This window comes from Ceratotherium simum, chromosome 33 (genome assembly GCF_057802395.1).
Source record: "Ceratotherium simum simum isolate JZ-2026a chromosome 33, ASM5780239v1, whole genome shotgun sequence".
Lineage (NCBI taxonomy): Eukaryota > Metazoa > Chordata > Mammalia > Perissodactyla > Rhinocerotidae > Ceratotherium > Ceratotherium simum.
In genome coordinates, this window is record NC_141932.1 from 1,639,391 (window position 1) to 1,662,012 (window position 22,622).

At 42.1% G+C, this 22,622-nt stretch overlaps 1 protein-coding gene across 5 annotated transcripts; it reads left to right on the forward strand.

The window, feature by feature from the left end:
- Nucleotides 1-7,575: 7,575 nt before the first annotated feature.
- LOC101389647 (uncharacterized) lies at nucleotides 7,576-16,746 on the forward strand. Of its 5 annotated transcripts, none has more exons than XM_087420977.1 (4): nucleotides 7,576-7,798; nucleotides 8,093-8,949; nucleotides 11,005-11,128; nucleotides 12,416-16,746. In XM_087420977.1, exons 3-4 carry the CDS (start codon nucleotides 11,008-11,010, stop codon nucleotides 14,740-14,742), a joined length of 2,448 nt encoding a protein of 815 aa, XP_087277103.1. In that variant the 5' UTR covers nucleotides 7,576-7,798; nucleotides 8,093-8,949; nucleotides 11,005-11,007; the 3' UTR covers nucleotides 14,743-16,746. The 5 variants fall into 5 exon arrangements, with proteins under 5 accessions (XP_087277103.1, XP_087277104.1, XP_087277101.1 ...); XM_087420978.1 differs by having other exon boundaries at nucleotides 8,093-8,327; XM_087420975.1 differs by having other exon boundaries at nucleotides 8,093-8,223.
- Nucleotides 16,747-22,622: the final 5,876 nt, after the last annotated feature.

Consider the following 22,622-nt stretch of genomic DNA (forward strand, 5'->3'; position numbering starts at 1 on the left):
GTTTGTTCTTCTTTTTCTAGTTCCTTTAGGTGCACTGTTAGACTGTTTATTTGAGATTTTTCTTGTTTGTTGAGGTAAGCCTATATTGCTATGAACTTCTCTCTTAGATCTGCTTTTGCTGTATCCCATAAATTTTGGCATGTCGTATTTTCATTTTCATTTTTCTCCAGGTATTTTTTTATTTCTCCTTTGATTTCTTCATTGACCCAACAGTTGTTCATTAACATTTTGTTTAATATCCACATATTTGCCACTTTTCCATTTTTATTTCTGTAGTTGATTTCTAGTTTCATACTGCTGTGGTCAGAAAAGATGCTTGGTATTATTTCTTGAGAATGTATTGAGACTTGTTTTGTGGTCTAATATGTGATCTATCCTGGAGAATGTTCCATGTACATTCAAAAAGAATGAAATTTTCTGTATATGTCTACTAAGTCCATCTGATCTAACATGTCATTTAAGGCCAATGTTTCATTATTGATCTTCTGTTTGGATGATCTATCCATTGGTGTAAGTGCAATGTTAAAGTCCCCTACTATTATTGTGTTACTGTCTATTTCTCCTTTTATGTCTGTTAATAATTGCTTTATATATTTAGGTGCTCCTATGTTGGCTGCATAGATATTTACAAGTGATATATCCTTTTGTTGGATTGTTCCCTTTATCATTATGTTGTGCCCTTATTTGTCTCCTGTTCCAGTTTTTATTTTAAAGTCTATTTTGTCCGGTGTAAGTATTGCTACCCCAGCTTTCTTTTCATTGCCATTTGCATGGAGTATCTTTTTCCATCCTTTCACTTTCAGTTTGTGAGTGTCTTTAGGTCTGAAGTGTGTCTCTTGTATGCAGCATATATATGGGTCTTGTCCTTTTTATCCAATCAGCCAACTTATGCCTTTTGATTGGAGCATTTATTCCATTGACATTCAAAGTAGCTATGGATAAGAATGTACTTATTGCCATTTTGTTACTTTTTTTCTGGGTGTTTTAATAGTTCTCTATTCCTTTCTTCTTCTCTTGCTCTCCTCCCTTGTGGTTTTATGGCTTTCTTTAATATTATGTTTGGGTCCCTATCTCTTAATTTTTTGTGTATTTATTATAGGTTTCTGACTTGTGATAACCATGAGGTTCATATATAGTAACTTATCTAAATAACAATATATATTAAGTTGATGGTCTTTTAAGTTTGACTTCTTTCTAAAAGCTCTACTCTTTTACTCCCCTCCTCCCACATTTTGTTTTTGATATCATATTTGATATCTTTTTTGTGTGAGTGTATCTGTTAACCTCTTATCTTGGTAATAGATAATTTTAGTACTTTTGTCTTTTGACCTTCATGTTAGCTTCATAGGTGGTTGATCTGCTACTTTTACTGTATATTTGCCTTTACCAGTGGTTTTATTATTATTATTTTTTGATAATTTTCTTATTCCTATTTGTGGTCTTTTACACTTAAATAAGTCCCTTTAGCATTTTTTGTAAGGCTGGTTTATTGGTGATAAACTCCTTTAGTTTTTGCTTGTCTGGAAAACTCTTTCTCTCTCTTTCCATTCTGAATGATAACCTTGCTGGGTAGAGTATACTTGGCTGTAAGTTTTTTCCTTTCAGCACTTTAAATATATCATATCACTCTCTTCTAGCCTGTAAGGTTTCTGCTGAGAAGTCAGCTGATAGCCTTATGGGGTTTCCTTTGTATGTAACTTGTTGCCTTTGTCTTGCAACTTTTAGGATTCTCTCTTTGTCTTTAGTTCTTGACATTTTAATTATAATGCATCTTGATGTAGGCCTCTTTGGGTTCATCTTGGTGGGTGCTGTCTGTGCTTCCTGTACCTGGATGTCTGTTTCCTTCCTTAGGTTAGGAAAGTTTTCAGCTATTATTTCCTTGAATAGATTCTCTGCCCCTTTGTCTCTCTCTTCCCCTTCTGGGACACCTATAATATGGATGTTAGTGTGCTTCATGTTGTCCCAGAGGTTGCTTAGAGTGTCCTCATTCTTTTTAATTCATTATTCTTTTCTCTGTTCAGCTTAGGTGATTTCCTCTAGTCTTTCATCCAGCTCACTGATCCGTTCTTCTGTATCATCTACTCTGCTATTGATTCTCTTTAGTCAATTTTTCATTTCCATTATTGTATTCTTCAGTTCTGATTGGTTCTTTTTTATATTTTCTAATTCTTTGTTGAAGTTCTCACTGTATTCATCTATTCTTCTCTCAAGATCAGTGAGCATCCTTATGACTATTTGTTTATACTCTTTATCAGGGGGATTGTTTATCTCTGTTTCATTTAGTTCTTTTTCTGAGGATTTGTCCTGTTCCCTTATTTGGAACATATTCCTTTATCTCCTCATTTTGCCTACTTCTCTGTGCTTATATCTATGTTTTAGGTAGATCAGCTACCTCTCCTGATCTTGGAGAAGTGGCGTTATGTAAGAGATGCCTTATGAGGCCCAGCAGTATGCTTCCCTCTCATTACCAGTTCCAAATGTTTCAGTAGTGTCCCCTGTGTTGTCTACCTGTGTCCTTCTGTTGTGGTAGGGTGGCTCTTGCTGTAGGTGTACAGGGATGCTAGGCTGTCCCCCTGGCCAGCTGGTTGTAATGCTCAGCTGTCTGTGGCTGCTATGGTCCCTTCAGTCACTTTATCAGGCATGGGAAGCCACAGCACAGTTGGCTGCAAGGTGTAATAGCACATTCCTACTGCAGTTTTTCTGTCAAGTGAGTAGGCCCCCAGCGTGGGTGGTTGCTAGGCTCAGGGGCTTACAATTGCTATAGGCCTCTGGTCTGGAAGGCTGTTGTCAGCCCTCTCAGGAGTGCAGCTGCATAGGGCTGGCCCCAGGTGTGGCAGCACACAGTTGTTTCAGGCATTGGAAGGTGTGGCCAATCCCCTATGTGGCTGCTTGAGAAGCACAAGTCTGCTGCAGCCGACAAGCCCCACTGCCTGCAGGCCCACACACCTTGTCAACCCAGTCCTGCCCCACATGCACGCCACAGCCCACTGAAGTGGGCCAAGTCACCCCACCGCAGAGGACCCACACACTCTGCGAATGCAGGCCCACCCCTTGCACACGCCCTGCCCCTCACATATGCACTGCCCTGCAGAGGTGGACCCACTCACCCTGCTGCAGAGGTTGTACACACCCCATCTATGCAGGCCCAGAAGTTGCCTGAGGGCTTGCTATTGGGTGGTTCCACTCCCTAGGGTGGACTGCCTACCCTGGCTGAGCTGGGTTAAATTGGTGTTCTAGTGGGTGAGGCAGACCCCTGTACTAACACACCAGAGGAAGAACTCCAGTGGCATCTGCCAGTATCTGTGTCAGCACACCTGTACTAGGTCACAATAATGGCTGCTGCCAATGCCTCAGTCCCTGGGGAGGTGGTCCCAGCCCGGAGAGGTTTCAAATCTTGCCAAGATGTGCCCAGAGCCTATAAAGTGAATTTTCACCATAGTACTGTGCACCCCTCATTCTGGTGATTTTAGGTTGCTTTCCAAAAAGGGGTGAATTTGTGCATGGGCCCTTTAAGAGAAGGCTTTGCTTTCCCTTCTGTCCAATTGCTTTTCTGGAGGGTATTCTCCATTATTGTTAATAGCCAGCAAAGCCAGATATTATGACACTTGTCTCAGTTGTGCTGAGTCAATGAGCTGCTTATTGTGCAAAGCTCTACTGCTCAGATCCCCCACTCCTCCAGGAAAAACGTCATACCTTAAGATTGCTCCCAGCTGTGAAGCGCCATGGCTAAAATGTGGCTTTTTCCTCTCCAGAAAGGAATATCTGGGTCTTCCACTTCAGTCAGCACTGTCCCTTGTTGTGGGGTTCTCTTTATCCAATTTTCAGTTCCCTTTCAGGGGTAATTTTTCCAAGAGTAGTTGTAAATTTGTTGTGTCTGTGGGAAGAGGTGAGTTCAGAGTCTTTCTATGCCACCATCTTGACACCCTCAATTGAATTTTCTTTTCTGATGAAGACTATGCCTAAGAACTCTTTTCAAAACTAACCTTTTCTAATATTGAATTGTCATAATTATTACTGTACCTGTTCTATAACTGTAAACAATGTAAGCATGAGGAGTCATATAAAAGCACATGTACAACATTTGTTAACAATCTAAAGTTAATTGAAAAATTATATAATGTATTAAATGCTTCCTCTGTTAATATAAACATCTATATTTGTCTGACTATTAGCCCCCAGTGTGAATAACTAGGCAAATAAATGAGATAAAAGCCTAGCACTGAGGGGCATGATGGACCCAGAGCAGGTGCCAAGAGACAATATTTTGATCATCAATGCTTTCTACTGAAAGATTAGCTATCAAAAGGGGGAAAATGATAAATAAATGAAAAGGAATAGGATAAATTAGAGTATATGAAGAAGCCATTTGGCTTAAAGGGAATCTGGCCTGAGCTTGTTTTTCAAAAAAGACCTAACGTGGCCTGTTAAGCATGCATTATATGCCTGCTTTAAACATTTACAATGTCCCAAAGACAAGAATGATGCCCTTAAGAATAGGGATGTAGCTTTCCCCCATATTGGCATTTCCTTAAGGATAAGCATCTCTTCCTGGAAACTGAGAATTAATTACTGACCTGCTGTGCTCATCTTGTGACCACCAACATGCTGTGCCAGCCAAACATCTCGTGACAATAGTAAAAGGGACATTTCTATCATATGTGATGTATGCTCTTTGTTCCAAGATGGTATATAACCACTCTGTACACCACACTTCTTTGTGGGGCTTCCTTCCTTGGGGAACAAAGTCCCCATGGATGATAGTCCTCAAACCTAGCACATGATAAACTCACTCTAATTTTGATGGATAGATTGGTTATGGCTTATTTGTATCAGCAATACTACTTATGGGTTGTTGTGGTGACTCTTGTGGAGAATTGGCACTCTTTTACAGGCATCTGCCCCAGGTGATGTTAGCAGCAGAAGGCTGGTCTCCTCATACGCCTGGTAAGAGAGACTCGGAGTGATGGAAGGGTTCTAGATTGTCAGTTTCTTCTGCACCAACCAGATGACCTCTATTCCAAGATTCAGAATCCCTCTATCAATCAATGGCCTTTCCCATAAGAAACATTGTGAGGGGCTGGCCCCATGGCTTAGCGGTTAAGTGCGCACGCTCCACTACTGGCAGCCCAGGTTCAGATCCCCAGCGCGCACCGACGCACTGCTTGTCGGGCCATGCTGAGGCAGCATCCCACATACAGCAACTAGAAGGATGTGCAACTATGACATACAGCTGTCTACTGGGGCTTTGGAGAGAAAAAGAGAAAAAAAGGAGAAGGATTGGCACTAGATGTTAGCTCAGGGCCGGTCTTCCTCAGCAAAAAGAGGAGGAATGGCATGGATGTTAGCTCAGGGCTGATCTTCCTCGCAAAAAAAAAAAAAAAAAAGAAACATTGTGAGAGTGTATATTCAACTGACATTGTATTTCAGCAAGCCGTGAGTTGAATGTTTTTGTTTCCAGCAATATGAGCCCTGAAGCTACAGAGATCATAGTTTCTTTATGACTTACAACTAGAATATACAACTATGTACTGTGGCTTTTCGGAGGAAAAGGAAAAAGAGAGGAAGATTGACAACAGATATGAGCTCAGGGCAAATATTTCCCAGCAAAAAAAAAAAAAAAGAAAAAGAAAAAAATCAGTTTTTTTGAGGGGTATCATGGAAATTTTCTGTTTCTCATACTGAGACTTGAGCTGAGGGATAATGATCTGGAGCTTACCATTTACTCTTTGTAAGCAAAAACGTGAATTCAAAAGAATCCTTCCCAGACCTCACTCCTTGTAGTCACTGTCACCCCCTTAATACTCATCGCAGCACCCACATGGTCTCAAGGCATGTGCTGCAGTTGCCCCTTCATCATAGTCAATCCCAGGTCATAGATGAATTATGATGCCATTGCATACCATGGGTCCCTAGTATCCCATTTCCCGTTGGCTAGATGATCAGCACTTCCTTCAAGCTCAAGGGCATGGTTAAACCCATCCCCAAGTCACATCCTTATGGGTTGATCTACTAGGACCACTGCCAGAACCAATTCATGATCAGTTAGGGTCCAATCAGGAGAAAGAAACTCCACAGTAATTTGAATGGAGAAAGTTTAATGAACTATTAACTAAAACTTTGGAGTATTGAGGAATTGCTAGTTATAATTAAAGACAACTCTAAAAACACTGGAATAACATGTATACATACATCACCTCAAAAATGTTGATTAAACATTACAATACAAAGTGGTAAAAACAAATATGTGAATATTTGACTAAAGGACTTGCATAAAAAGGGAATCCTAGAAATCAATACGAAAAAGACGAAATCAAATAGGCAACATATTTGAGCAGAATCTTCATTAAAGAACGTTTATCAGTGGTCATCAGGGCTGGAAAAGTTGTTTAACATGAGTCATTATGAAATTGTAAGTTAAAACTGCCACGAGAAACCACTACTGAACCATTAGAATGAAACTGAAGAAAAAGCATCACAATACAAGATTGGGCTCAGTTTAACTCTGACGGCTTCTCAGACTTCAGTATCTCCTGATAAAAATCATCTGAGGTCTTCACTTTTTCACCCTCCACTGATCTTTCCCCAGATCTCTTGCTACCACTCTCTTTGACTAACTACACGATCATTATTAATAGCTCTCTGTGATTTGCATTTCACAACTTTTTTTCTGAGGTATCATTAATTCGTCATGCACAACAGTCCAGCAATCACTGGAATAATGATAATCCCTTCCCCACAAGAAGATGAGATGATGGTGTTCAGATGCCCCCTTTGCACACATGCTCTGCCTGAGAACACTGTAGCCACTATCCCATACCAAAACAGAATTTAATAGTTGCTCTCAGTTTGAGATAGATGTCAGATTCATAAAGGAATTGAATACATCTTCGGATATTGAGTAAGAAATATCGACTAGATAAACAGTATTGTATGATTTGAACACGATCAGAGTATACAGGCAGGAGAGATGTTCTCTGTGGGAACCAAAGGCAGAGATAAACCCTTGTCCTCCTACTTCAGGGCGGCCTAAACGTCCCTGCTTGTCTTCCAAGTCATGACCCTGACTGAACATACAGAGTTACAAAATCCACTAATGCTTCTGACGACATGCATTTGAATAGCAAGAAAATGTTTATTACATTCCAGCTAAGAGTAGATGCATTTTGTGTCTGAAAGAGAGTACGTCCATTTGGATTTGTAGCCTTTATGAATAACTGAAATAATATTTTTAGCTTCTGGGGGCATTCTGAGCTTCAGGGAGTCTAAAATGACGTCTCTACACACTTAAGTGATCAGTGGCGGACAGCCTTCCCAGAAACCTACAAACTACCCCTTTACGAAGAAATAAGCACCTCCCTTTTCCCTGACGGGTAAAGTCGTCATTTCCCAGCGCCACTAGCTGTGCCGCCGGATCTTTATTGGCACAGGTCAACGGCTGAAACAGCCATTCGCCTGTGCAGCTGAAGAAACTACATTACCCAGTCGGCAATGCGCAAAACGCAAGTTGAGCCAATGAGAATCCACGACAGGGGAATGTCAGTGCAGGTCAGTCTGGGCGAGACTTCCGGCGTCGTCTTCGTGGCGGTCATTTTGGCTTCTCTGGAGGCTGTTCACTCAGCAAGAGACTCCTGAGCGCTGGTTCGCGACCGAGAAGGCGCTAAAGATGTTGTCCCCGCTGCACAGAGGCTGGTCTGAGGCTTAACAGCGGCGCACCCCGGGTGACCCCCCTCCAGGCCGGGATTGGCAGCTCCGCCCCCAGAATCCGATGGCGGCGGCCGCGCGGAGGGAGCCGGCTCAGGTCAGTGCTCGTGCTCCGCGCTCTCCCCGCCCTCAATCCAGCCCAGCCCTAGAGTCTCGAGTGCGGGCGCTGCTCACCGGCCTGCAGCCCAGGCCCCGGTGTCCGGGACGGGGAGGTGCTCGTGGGGCCTGTTTCTGAGATCCGGTGTGACGGAGCGTGGGAGAGGGTCCCAGGCGGAGAGCCCGGCGGGGGAATGGCGGGGAGGGCCGGGAAACTCGGGCTCTGTTTTGTGTCCACAGGCGACACGGAATGTGAAGCGAAGTTGTGTCTGAGGAGTTTTACGTTTATTTTCAGGACGCTGGAAGGCACGGAGGGTTGTGAACAAAAGAGGGCCACTGCTTGAGAAAGGGTTCTGACGGTCTTCCAGAAGCTGCGCAGGGGAAACACAGACCACAGGAGAGATGCTAACAGTTAGGCACACGAAGGTTGAGTCCTGTAGAGGATTGCATGACTGGAAGAGTGCACTGAGGACTGAGGCCAGAGGGACTGCAGTCCTCTCGAGGTCACCTGGCTCCTGCGCTGGGCAGTGGTACTTAGCAGCCTGAGCCCATGGGATCCTGGCCGTGGTTGCCAGACTCTCAGACTACCTCCCTCCTTCCCTAGGTTCCCCAGAACTGCAGAATGGCTTAGGGATACTGGTTGTACCCCTTATTTCAGGGCCTCACTAGTCCTCACCCACCCCACCCATATGGTCTTTGGGGTAATGCTGTCCTGGGATTCTTCTGCCACTCTTCCAGGCCTGGGGACCTGAACAGGCACCAAGCCCAGTGTCCTAAGTCCAAGCTGAGGGTTCGTTGGAGCAGTTGTTGTTTTTGGCAGTCAGTGGAATGAGGTGTGGAAGGTCTTCCCAGTCATAGGTACCAGAAGGTGCAAAGACTTGGAGGGGAGGCTGAACTGGTTCAGGGACCTGAGGGTATCCTACTTTCTCATGGGAACTGGGAGCAGTAGGGTAGGAGTGAGGTTTGGAACAACATTGTGCGAAGTTGGGTCTGTCTCTTGGAAGTGATGGGAGCAGTAGGAGATATGGAGCAGTGAAGTCAGGTGATCTGACCCTGGTCTCATCAGGCTCCCTGTGGCTGCAGTGTGGAGAGCACTTAGGGTGTGAAGTAAGCAGTAGGAAGATCAGAGAGGAGGCTACCTCAATAGTTGGGGTAAGTGTGATGGTAGCTGGACCAGGGTGGTGGCCATGGGCGTGAGATACTTGGTTGGATTTTATGTCAGTGTCTTGGGTATGGCTGCCTGGAATTTCTAGTTTTGAGATTAAGAGAAAGAGAGATGGGAGTCAGGGATAACTGGAAGGTTTGTTTTTAGCAGCTGGAAGGGTGGAAGCTCCCTCAACTGAAATAGGGAAATCCAATTAAGAGTAGCTTTTTTCATTGGGGATATTAGAAGTTTTATTTATGGTTTCTTAAGTGTATGAGATATTTCAGAGAACAGTTTTTGGGCATCTGGAACCTGAGGAGGAGTTGAGGAGGGAGGCTTCTCCAAAACATAGTGGAGAGAGTGTGGACCGCACAGGAGCTGTAGGTCACTTTAATGTGGGGGATCCTGGTCAGGATGATAATGGTGATAGTAGGCCAGGAATAAGAAGGGGAGCCCACGTGGGCCCCTGGTTATGGAAGGTGACTGTCACAACACAGGTTAAGAAGAGAGTGGTCATGGAGAGGATGGGGGAAAGCCTATGGTTTGACATGTATCAAGTCCTTCAAAGAATGAGTGGACATGAGATAAATGTGGAGGCTTAGGAGGATTTCAAAAAAGATGACACAGAGGCTGGAGCTGGTGCTTATTCACTGCTCTACAGAATCACTAGGATCCTGTGACTGTTGGTGGGGCCTGGGTGTTCCAGTCAGGCTGGTGGATTAGCTTAGGGGCACAAGTGGTCATCCGTGAGACTCCCTGGGCATGAGGTAGAGGGACACTGGGGCTGGACCTTGAATGAGGATTAGGTGGAGACAGGAAAGCTGTGACTGGTGAGGGGGACATCAAGTGGAGGAGGGCCATGGATATCTGAAATCTGATGTGGTTTTCAGTAGGTGAGTTGAAGCAAGGAACAGTCAGGGAGAGAGGCCTTCATAGCAGGACTCAAGGCTGCCTCTGTCAGTGGGGACCATGAGAGTCTGGGGAAGTACTTGATCCTCTTTGACCTTACCAAGCATTCTCTGGACTGTGTATGCTAAGTAATGAGTGGAGACATCAAGGAGATGACTGTGGTGAAGGGCAGGAGGTGTCTGTGGCTGTGGGAGTGCAGTTGTGAGAGAGAGGTGTGGTAGAAAGAGTGATGTGCACATGGAGAGGGAGTGTGAACTCATGGTCCCAGGCTCCCGGTATTGCCATAACAGTGAAGGGTGAGCCCGTGTTTGGTGGGGTGTGGGAGAAATGAAGTATCTGGGGACCCCCAGTGGAGTTGCCTGAAAAGAGGGGATTTTTGGGGTTCTACAGGCCAGGCCTAGAACTTAAATGCCATCTCTCTGTCTCCCTCCCTGTTGTTGAGGGCTGACACAGTAATTAATAGGACCATGGTGAGACAGCGGGCATCAGTACCACCTGGGGTTGGAAATCTTCCCTGATGTGGGGAAGGAATGAGGGTAGGCAGGGGATGGATTAGGGAGGTGGTGATATTAGAGTCCTAGGAAAGAAGGTGATCAGAAATGAACTGTCCCCATCATGGCAGGGTTGTGTGACCTTTGAAGTTGCGCCTGTGGGAATGCAGCTGTGGGAGAGAAGTGCTGTTCAAACAATGATGTGTACTTAAAGATAATGTGAACTGATGGCCCCAGGGCCCTCGAATTGGGTTCCTAAGGATACAGGGTGATGTTGCATTTTTGGTGTCTTGGAGGAATGGTCTGAGAGACCTCACAGGTATTGCCTAAGAAGACCAGTGTCACATCACTGACACCCATCCTATAGTCAGCTTCTTTCCCCAATCTGTGTTTATAACACCCATCACATTGACAACAGGCAGTGTGGCCTACATGCCAGGCCCAGAGCTCAGGTAGCATCAATCTGCCTGTTGTTGGGGTGAGAGGACACAGTATCAACGGGAATATAAGGAGAGAGTGGCTCCAATGGCACTGAGGCCTGGTATCTCCTCTGTGGTGGGGAGTGCCATGAGCAGAGGATGGATGTGGAGGGTGGGGGATATGATGAACTGGGAATCCTAGGAAAGAAGGTGATCGTGGAATGAACTGTCCGCCTTATGACAGGGCATGAACTTTGAGGATGTGGCCATCGACTTCTCCCAGGAGGAGTGGGGGCTCCTCACTGAAGCTCAGAGACTCCTATTCTGCGATGTGATGCTGGAGAACTTTGCTCTTGTAGCGTCTCTGGGTAAGACCTTCACATACTTCCTAGTGTTCTGAGGTGATGTCCTGCCTTTTCCTTTTTCCCCAGTGTTAGCACTGTCTTTCCAGCATCTGAACTGTGGGCTCTGCTGCTTTCTATCACTTTCTTGCCATATATGCTGTGAGTGCCAGCACTGAGCTGTGTGTCATGCCCTGAACAATGGACTCCCCAAGCAGCCCTATGACTGTGGCCTCAAACAGTGCAGGGAAGGGTCTGGGAGTCAGGAGTCTTACAGTCAGCTTAATGGATCCCTCTTTGCTTGCCTTCTCCGTGGCATGGTGACTATGTCTAGATTTATGGTCTCCAGTTTTGCCACCTTCCTCTAGCTACATCTTCTTTGTGACTGCCTGTGCCAGGTCATGGTCATTAGTCCCATGAACCATGGACTGTTCTTTGGAGATCCCTCTTCAATTGTTTTTTCATAATATTTTCTTTCCTGCATACCATTGTATGGTGAGTGGCTCTGGGCCAGTGCTGGGCACTCATCTACACTGTCTCTCATTAAGACTGGCATCCTTCATGTTCTGAGTATTTGCACAATAGAGGGTGCAAGGAGAACCCTGGTTGTTTCACAGGGTAGACATGGCAAGATGGTCTCAGAGAAAGCCTGGTGGTGAATGGCACCTGGGGGAGGACATGACAAGAAAGCTGTGTTCAGATCATACCAGGAACCTGCCCTGTGTCCAATAGTGTTTTGATGCAAGTCCCACTGGCCACACATCATTTCTACTTTTTCTCCCTGTACTTCACACTTTGCTGACCTCTCATTTCATCTGTGACTTTTGGCTCCTGGCTGCCTACACCTTTGTGGCCTCCCTGTGTCACCTGTTCCTCTGCAGCATTCTCCAACATTGACCTGCACATGTGTCACAAGGCGTGCACATATCTTTAAATAGTTTTTGAATACCATCTACTCAGTTCGAAGTGAATTTTATTGTGACAGGACTCATCCAGTCTTCCACACGGCATACACTTGTCACCAACAGACCAGGTCCTACTTAAGGCTATTGGCAGACTAGTGAGTTGGAGATGCTACTCCCTCCTCCATGTGGTACACCCCATTTTTGTGTCCTTTGTCTGGTGAGATCTCCTCTATTCTGTGATCTTCAGAGGCCCAGTACTGCCAAGCAGCCCCTTCTTCAACCTGTCCCCAGGTCCCTTGTTCTCAGAACAGTCCCATTGACCCAGCTTCTGTCTGACACACCTTTTTAATGGGGCTTCCTCCTCTCACTGAAGTCAACATGCATTTCTTCAACATTTTTGTGCTTTCAGGTTGTTGGCATGGAAAAGAAGATGAGGAGGCTCTTTCTGAGCAGAATGTATCTGTAGAAGGAGAGTTACAGGTCAAAGCTTATACAACTGGTCCATCCACCCAGGACACCCGCTCCTGTGAGATGTGTATCCTAGTCTTGAAAGATATTTTGCACCAAGCTGAGCACCAGACAATATACCCTTTGCAGAAACTATACTTGGTTGGCACATGTGTGAGATGTCTCTGTTTCAGTGCAAATCGTTACCAGCAACAGAGGCATGACGGTGGAGAGAAGCCCTGGAAAAGAGATGTCAACAGGGCTTCATTTGTGATGAGTTGCAGCTTCTATCTGTCCAGGGAGCCTTTCACCTGTAGGGAGGTTGGCAAGGACCCTCTGGCCATGTCAGGCCTGCTCCAACACCAGGCCATTCCCTACAGTGAGATGCCACACAGTGGCAGTGAGAGTAGGCAGGCCCTTCCCAGTGGAAAAAGTCATTACAAGTGGGGTGAATGTGAAAAAGCTGCCGGCCACAACCGCACACTTGTTCAACATCAGAGTGTCTGCTCTGGAGAAGAGCTTTATGAGTGTGACACATGTGGGAAAGCCTTCAGCTGCAATTACAGATTTGTTCACCACCAGCAAATTCATACTGGACAAAGGCCATATGACTATGGTGAACGTGGGAAGTTGTTGAGTGAAATCTCTGGCCTTATCAAACACCAGAGAATTCACACTAGAGAAAGGACTTATGAATGCAGTGAACGTGGAAAAGTCGTTATCCACAAATCTAAACTCATTCACCACAAGAGACGGCACACTGCAGGAAAGCATTATGAATGTGACGAATGTGGGAAATCCTTTAGCTACAAATCTAACCTCATTGAACACTGGAGAGTACACACTGGAGAAAGACCTTATGAGTGCAGTGAATGTGGCAAGTCATTTAGACAAAGCTCTAGCCTTTTGCGACACCAGAGAGTTCATACTGGAGAAAGGCCTTATGAGTGCAGCGACTGTGGGAAATCTTTTAGACAAATATTTAACCTCATTCGACATGGGAAAGTTCACACTGGAGAAATGCCTTATGAGTGTAGTGATTGTGGGAAATCGTTTAGCTGCAAATCTGAACTCATTCAACACCAGAGAATCCACAGTTGCAAAAGGCCTCATAAGTGCAGTGAATGTGGGAAGTCATTTAGACAGTTCTCTAGCCTCATTCGACACCAGAGTGTTCATACTGGAGAAAGGCCATATGAGTGCAGTGTTTGTGCGAAATCTTTTAGCCGCAAATTTATCCTGATTGAACATCAGAGAGTTCACACTGGGGAAAGACCTTTTGACTGTAGTGAATGTGGAAAGTCCTTTACCCGCAGACCTGACCTCATTCAACACCAGAGAATTCATACTGGTACAAGACCTTATGAGTGCGGTGAATGTGGGAAGTCCTTTAGACAACGCTCTGGCCTTATTCAACACCGCAGAGTTCATTCTGGAGAAAGGCCTTATGAGTGTAGGGAATGTGGGAAATCCTTTAGCTACAAATCTAAGCTCACTGAACACTGGAGAGTTCACACTAGAGAAAGACCTTATGAGTGCAGTGAATGTGGAAAGTCGTTTAGACAAAGCTCTAGCCTTTTTCGACACCAGAGAGTTCACACTGGAGAACGGCCTTATGAGTGCAGCGACTGTGGGAAATCCTTTGGACAAATATTTAACCTCATACGACATGGTAGAGTTCACACTGGAGAAATGCCTTATGAGTGTAGTGATTGTGGGAAATCGTTTAGCTGCAAATCTGAACTCATTCAACACCAGAGAATCCACAGTGGCGAAAGGCCGTATAAGTGCAGTGAATGTGGGAAGTCATTTAGACAGTTGTCTAACCTCATTCGACACCGGAGTGTTCATACTGGAGAAAGGCCATATGAGTGCAGTGTTTGTGCGAAATCTTTTAGCCGCAAATATATCTTCATTCAGCATCAGAGAGTTCACACTGGGGAAAGACCTTTTGACTGTAGTGAATGTGGAAAGTCTTTTACCCACAAATCTGACCTCATTCAGCACCAGAGAATTCATACTGGTACAAGACCTTATGAGTGCGGTGAATGTGGGAAGTCTTTTAGACAACGCTCTGGCCTTATTCAACACCGCAGAGTTCATTCTGGAGAAAAGCCTTATGAGTGTAGGGAATGTGGGAAATCCTTTAGCCGAAGTGCTAGCCTTATTCAACACCAGAAAGTTCACACTGGAGAAAGACCTTATGAGTGTAGTGAATGTGGCAAATCCTTTAGCCGCAAATCTCACCTCCTTAGACATCGGAGAGTTCACACTGGAGAAAAGCTTTAAACGTGCTGGGAATGTTTTTTTTCTTCACTCAGTCTGTTAACACTGAAGGGGAGATTGTGCGAGAGACATTTTCCTGAATGTAAACCTCTTTTATCTGAACACAGACTACGCAAGATTTCTCATAAGTTTCAGGTACCTGGGAGGCTTTAAGGACATGCAATGCACTGTTTAACCTACCCAGGGCTATTTCCAGACTTACATGACTGCAATTTCTGTGGGTAAAGCCATTTCATCTCTACCACCTGGCATGTCTGCACAGTGTACGTCAGTCATCACCCCCGTGTTCTCAGAGAAGCTGACCTGGGTTGTCCCATTTGCTTAAGGAAATTATGAATAATAGCCCTTAGCAGGATGCTCATTCCTTTCTCTCTGGCTTTAGGGAGTGGACATGACCCTGTTTTGGTCCAGAGGACCCACCTTCAGCTTGCTAACAAGGACTACCTTTTTCAGGGACCTGGTGGTTCTTACATCATGCTTGTGATGAATTCTTCCACGTTCTAATTCATCAACCTAGAAACTGCTGACATTGGCCTGGTTTATGTTCTTTTAGTAAAGGACTTTTTGTTTTTCCGCCTTTAATTTCATGGTTCTGTTCACTGTGGGTGATTTGAAAGCAGACCTGTGATATGTCAGCATGTAGGCGTGATCAGATTTTGTGGAGATACTAAACTTTCTGTCTTTCAGAAGGGACAGTATGATGGTAGAAATAGCTCTTTGTCCAATATTGTTCTAATTTGCATTGCTGCTCAAGGACTCAAAAGACTGCAGGTCTTTGTGGTCCTAATTTGCGGTCTGGTGCCACAATTTTTTGGGAGGCCAGAGGTCACCCTGAAGGGGAGACCTTTGTTATTTCAACCCCCTGTGCTTCTGTGAACAACAGGAATTTTATTCCCTTGTTCACAGTGTCTATCACATAGTTCCCAGCATTTTGAGGAGACCTCTTCCCCCGTTCCTGCAAAGGAACCATGTGCCATGATATACAAAATTTCATCAGCTAGTGTCATTTGTTGTAAGATTGTAGGGTCGGGGGAACCATAATTGGGACAGAAACACTGGATTAATAGGGAGTGGAAAAGAGTGCAGTAAATTAGACAGAATGTGCCTCTTCTAAAAGTTCATAAATATTCCAGTACTGTTGGTTGTGTAACCAATGTGTGAAGAAGTTCTCAGGATCTTCCTAACTATTTCCTGTAGCAGAGTTCATTGACAGAGAAAATCATCTGAAGTTTGATGGATTAGTGTCTCTGGGCTGTTCACCTCTGGGCCATTGCTCTACAGGCAAGAAAATGGATAAAGAGGAAGGTGATCTAGTTTTCCAAGGATGTGTCTTTTGTGACTGAGCCAGCGTTCCTCTTGATTTGGGTGGCAGCTGTCTTCATTGTTTGCTGATATTTGCTGCCACTGAGGCAAGGTTTCCCCTCGCAGGGTGTGAGGAGAGTGATGGTGGGGTCCATGTAGTGTTGCCCAACTTTGTTATAAGAAAAGAAAAACATCTAGGCTTTCATTTGGAACTACTTTTAAAAACTTGGTTAAGGTGTAATTTATATAATTGAACAGCAAAATGCACTTATCTAATGTGTACAATTTGGTAAGCTTTGACATAGGTATAAAAATGGAAAAGCATCATCATATTCATGAAAATAAACTTATCTGTCACCCACACATTTACTTTGTGCTTTTATAATCTCTTTCTGCCTTCCCCAGCCCTCCAGGTCATCATTGATTTACTTTCTTTTACAATAGATTAGTTCGTTTTCCTGTGATTTAACATAGGCATCATAAAGTGTATACTCTTTTTTTTTTTTTACTAGTGTCCTTCATACTGCATAATTACTTTGAGATTCAACAATGATGCTTATGAGAGTAGTTAATTCTTTTATTGTTGAGTAGTATTCTGTTCTATGGATAACCAGTTTGTTTATCCATTCATCTGTTTATGCACATTTGGGTTATTTCCAGGTTTGCAGTATTGCAAATAAAGCTGCTATGAATATTTGCATTGAATTCTTCATGTGGATATGTTTTATTTCTCTTGTGTTAATAAGTCAGATTTTTACAGTGTTGGGGAATTTTTAACTTTGTTTAAAAAGTGTTTTATTGAGGTCATATTGGCTTATAACATTGTATAAATTTCAGATATATGTTATTGTATTTCAGCTTCTGTATAGACTGAATTGTCTTTACCACCAATAGTCTAGTTTTTATCTGACACCATACATACGTGCCCCTTTTCCCCTCTCCCCACCCCCTTCCCCTCTGGTAGTGACCGATCTGTTTTCCTTATCTATGTGTTTATCTTCCACATATGAGTGAAATTGTATAGTATTTGTCTTTCTCTCTCTGACTTATTTTGCTTAGCATAATACTCTTAAGGGTATTGTACCATCCATGTTGTTGGAAATGGCATGATTTTCTCCTTTTTTTATGGCTGAGCAGTATTTCATTGTGTGTATATGTGTATATACCACGTCTTTATCCATTCATCTGGTGATGGGCACTTGGGTTGATTCCAAGCCTTGGCTATTGTGAATAATGCTGCCATGAACATAGGGGTGCATATATCTTTTTGAATTAGTGTTTTCATGTCCTTTGGATAAATACCTGGAAGTAGAATCATTGGATCATATGGTATTTCTATTTTTAAATTTTTGAGAAATCTCCATACTGTTTTCCATTGTGGCTGCACCAGTTGGCATTCCTGTCAGCAGTGTATGAGTGTTCCCCTTTTTTCTGCATCCTCTCCAATACTTGTTATTTCTTGACTTGTTAATATATCCATTCTGAAAAGTGTGAGGTGATATCTCATTGTAGTTTTGAGTTGCATTTCCCTAAAAATTAATGAATGTCTTCTCATGTGCCTGTTTGCGAAAGAGAAATGTCTGTTTTATCCTCTGCCCATTTTTTTTTTGTAATTTTTTTTGTGTGTGTTAGGAAGATCAGCCCTGAGCTAACATCTACTGCCAATCCTCCTCTTTTTTGCTGAGGAAGATTGGCCCTGGGCTAACATCTGTGCCCATCTTTCTCTACTTTATATGGGACACCGCCACAGCATGGCTTGACAAGAGGTGTATTGGTGTGCACCCGGGATCCAAACCTGCAAACCCTTGGGCCGCTGAAGCGGAGCGTGCACACTTAACTGCTGTGCAACCAGGCCGGCCCCTATCCTCTGCCCATTTTTTGATCAAATTTTTTATTTTTTTATTGAGTTGTATGAGTTCTTTGTATATTTTGGAAATTCACTCCTTGTCAGATATATGATTTGCAAATATTTTCTCCCAGTCTGTGGATTGTCTCTTCATTTTGTTGATGGTTTCCTTTGCCATTAGAAGCTTTTTAGTCTGATGTAGTCCCATTTGTTTATTTTTTCTCTTGTTTCCATTGCCTGAGGAGACATGGTATTCAAAAAGATACTGCTAAGACCAATGTCAAAGAGTATACTGCCTATGTTTTCTTCTAGGAGTTTTATGGTTTCAGGTCTTACATTCAAGTCTTTAATCCATTTTGAGTTACTTTTTGTGTATGGTGTAAGATAATGGTGTACTTTCATTCTTTTGCATATGGCTCTCCAGTTTTCCCAGCACCATTTATTGAGGAGACTTTCCTTTCTCCATTGTATATTCCTGACTCCTTTGTCAAAGATTAGCTTGGTTTTATTTCTGGGCTCTCAGTTCTTTTCCATTGATCTGTGTGTCTGTTTTTGTTCATGCTATTTTGGTTACTATAGCTTTGTAGTATATTTTGAATTCAGTTAGTTAAAATTAGTTGGAATACCTCCAAATTTGTTCTTTTTTCTCCAGATTGCTTTGGCTATTCGGGGTCTTTTGCTGTACAAATAAATATTAGAATTCTTTGTTCTATTTCTGTGAAAAATGTCATTGGGATTCCTATTGGGATTGTACTGAATCTGTAGATTGCTTTAGGTAATATGGACATTTCAACTATGTTTATCCTTCCAATTCATGAGCATGGAGTATGTTTCCATTTCTTTATGTCCTTTTTGATTTCTTTCAATAAGGTCTAACAGTTTTCAGTGTATAGGTTTTTCACCTCCTTGGTCAAATTTATTCCTAGCTATTTTGTTCTTTTTGTTTGCTATTGTAAATGAGATTGTACTCTTGATTTCTCTTTCTGCTAATTTGCTATTAGTGTGCAGAAATGCAAGTGATTGTAGGTTGATTTTGTACCCTGCAACTTTACCGTATTTGTTCATTATTTCTCATAGTCTTTTGGTGGATTCTTTAGAGTTTTCTGTATATAGTATCATGTCATCCACAAATAGTGACAGTTTTACTTCTTCATTTGCAATTTGGATGCCTTTTCTTTCTCTCTCTCTCTCCCCCCTCTCTCTCTCTCTCCTTTCTTTCTCTTTTTTTTTGCCTAATTGCTCTGGCTAAAACCTCCAATACTATGTTGAATAATAGTGTCAAGAGTGGGCATCCTTGTCTTGTTCCTCTCCTCAGAGGAATAACTTTCAGGCTTTCACCGTTGAGTATGATCTTTGCTGTGGGTTTGTCAAATATGGCCTTTATTATGTTGAGGTACTTTCTTTCTATACTCATTTTATTGAGTTTTTTAATCATAAATGGATGCTGTATCTTGTCAAATGCTTTCTCTGCATCTATTGAGGTGATCACGTGATTTTTCTTCATTTTGTTAGTATGGTGTATCACAGTGATTGATTTCTGGATATTGAACCAACTCTGCATCTCTGGAATAAATCCCACTTGATCATGGTGTATGATCATTTTAATATATTGTTGTGTTCAATTTGCTAATATTTTGTTGAGGATTTTTGCATCTATGTTCATCATGATAATGGCCCGGTAATTTTCCTTTTTTTTCTTTTCCTTGTCTGGTTTTGGTATTAGGGTAATGTTGGCCTCATGAAATGAGTTAGAAAGTGTCCTGTCCTCTTCAATTTTTTGTGAGTTTGAGTAGGGGGCCGGCCCCGTGGCTTAGCGGTTAAGTGCGTGCGCTCCGCTACTGGCGGCCTGGGCATGCACCGACGCACCGCTTCTCTGGCCATGCTGAGGCCGCGTCCCACGTACAGCGACTAGGAGGATGTGCAACTATGACATACAACTATCTACTGGGGCGTTGGGGGAAAAAAAGGAGGAGGATTGGCAATAGATGTTAACTCAGAGCCGGTCTTCCTCAGCAAAAAGAGGAGGATTAGCACAGATGTTAGCTCAGGGCTGATCTTCCTCACAAAAAAAAAAAAAAGTTTGAGTAGGATAAGTATTATATCTTCTTTGGATGTTTGGTAGAGTTCACCAGAGAAGTGATCTGATCCTGAACTTTTGTTTTTTGGGAGGTTTTTTATTACTGTTTCAATCTCTTTACTGGAGATAGGTCTATTCTCATTCTTCATTTCTTCTTGATTCAGTTTTGGGAGATTGTATGCTTCTAAGAATTTATCCATTTCTTCTAGGTTATCCAATTAGCTGGCATATAGCTTTACATAGTATTCTTTCATACTTGTTTGTATTTCTGTGGTGTCCATTATAATTTCTCCTTCATTTCTGATTTTATTTATTTGAGCTTTCTTTTTTTTCTTAGTGAGTTTGGCTATGGGTTTGTCAATTGTGTTTATTTTTTCAAAGAACCAGCTCTTAGTTTCATTGATGCTTTCTATTGTTTATTTAGTTTCTATTTTTCTGCTCTGATTTTTGTTATTTCCTTCCTTCCACTGAGTTTGGGCTTTTTTTGTTCATTTACTAGTTCTAATAATTATAGTGTTAGATTGCTTACTTAAATTTTTCTTGTTTCTTGAGGTAGGCCTGTATTGCTATAAACTTCCCTCTTAGTACCACTTTTGCTGCATCACATAAGTTTTTGTATGTTGTGGTTTCATTTTCATTTGTCTCACCCAGGTATTTTTTTATTTCTCCTCTGATTTCTTCATTGATCCAATAGTTGTTCAGTAGTATTTTGTTTAGTCTCCACATATTTGTGACCTTCCAGCTTTCTTCTTAGTTGATTTCTAGTTTCATACCATTGTGGTCAGAAAAGATGCGTGATATAATTTAGGTCTTAAATTTATTGAGGCTTATTTTGTTTTCCAACATATGGTCTATCTTTGAGAATGTTCCATATGCACTTGAAAAGAATATTCTGCTGCTTTTGGATAGAATGTTCTATATAAATATTTATTAAATCCATCCTGTCTAGTGCTTCATTTAAGGCCACTTCCCTTATTGACCTGTCTGGATGATCTATCCATTGATGTAAGTAGAGTGTTAAAGTCCCCTACTATTGTGTTGCTGTCAATTTTTCCCTTTAGGTCTGTTAATAGTTGCTTTTTGTATTTTGGTGCTCCTGTGTTAGGTGCATATATATTAATGTATGTCTACTTGGTGGAGTGTCTCTTTTATCATTATATAATGTTCATCTTTGTCTCTTGTTATCTTTTTTGTCTTGAAGTATGTTTTGTCTGATAAAAGTATGGCTACACTCACTTTCTTTTGGTTGCCATTTGCTTGGAGTATCGTCTTCAATCCCTTCACTCTGAGCTTTTCTTTGTCTTTAGAGCTGAGATGTGTTTCCTGGAGGCAGCATATTGTTGGTTCTTGCTTTTTAATCCATCTTTCGATTGGTGAATTCAATCCATTACATTTAGTGATTATTGATATATGAGGGCTTATTACTGCCATTTTATGTTTTGTTTTCTGGGTTTTCTCTATTTTCTATTTTTTCTTTTTCCTTTTATTTCTGTCTGCCATTTCAGTTTGGTGGTTCTCTGTGTAGTTTTTCTGTTTTCTCTTTATTTATGATTTGTGATTTTTCTCTCATTTTTTTGTTTTGTGCTTACCATGATGTTTGTATAAAAGATTTCATAGATGATCTAGTCTGTTTTCTTATAATCTCTTATCTCCATTAGCTTTTGCAGGTTCTGTCCTTTTCTTCTTCCCCTTCTGTGTTTTTGTTGTTACAAATTACTTTTTTGTATTGTGAGTTTGTGACCAAATTGAAGTGGTTAAAGTTATTTTTGATGCTTTTTTTTCCTTTAGCCTTTATGTTATAATTAAGTGTTTGCTAACCTATTCTGATATAGAGTTGCAATTTTCTGATTCTATTTATCACCTTGCTCAAAGCTTTGTAAACCTTTGCCTTTAGGTTTCAGGCTACTTTCAACATTTCTTGTAAGACAGGTCTAGTGGCAGTGAACTCCTTCAGCTTTTGTTTGTCTGGGAAACTTTTATTTCTCCATCATATCTGAAGGATAATTTTGCTGGATATGGTATTCTTGGCTGATAGCTTTTGTCTTTCTATATATGAATATATCATTCCACTCTCTCCTGTAGGGTTTCTGCTGAGAAATCTGCTGAACGCTTGATGGGGGTTCCCTTGTGAGTTATTTTCTTCTCTTTGGTTGCCCTCAATATTCTTTCTTTGTAATTGACTTTTGACAGTTTTAATATTGTATGCCTTGGAAAAGGTTTGTTTGCATCAGATAATTAAGAGTTCTATTAGCTTCATGTATGTGTATATCTAGTTCCTTCCCCAGGTTTGGGAAGTTCTTAGCTATTATTTCTTTGAATAAGCTCTTTGCTTCTTTCTCCCTCTCTTCTCCTTCTGGGGTACCTATTATCCTTATGTTACTTTTCCTAATTGAGTCAGGCATTTCTCATAGAATTTTTTTTTTTTTAAAGATCTTAGTTTTTTGTTTTCCTCCAGCTGACTCATTTCTAGATTTCTGTCTTTGAGTTCACTAATTCTCTCTTCCATATGGTCTGCTCTATTGTTAATGTTTTCAACTTTATTTTCTATTTCATTTATTGTGACCTTCGTCTCCAGAATTTCTGTTTGGTTTTTTCTTTGAGTTTCAATCTCTTTGGTGAAGTACTTCTTCAGTTCGTTAATTTTATTGCTGAGGTTGT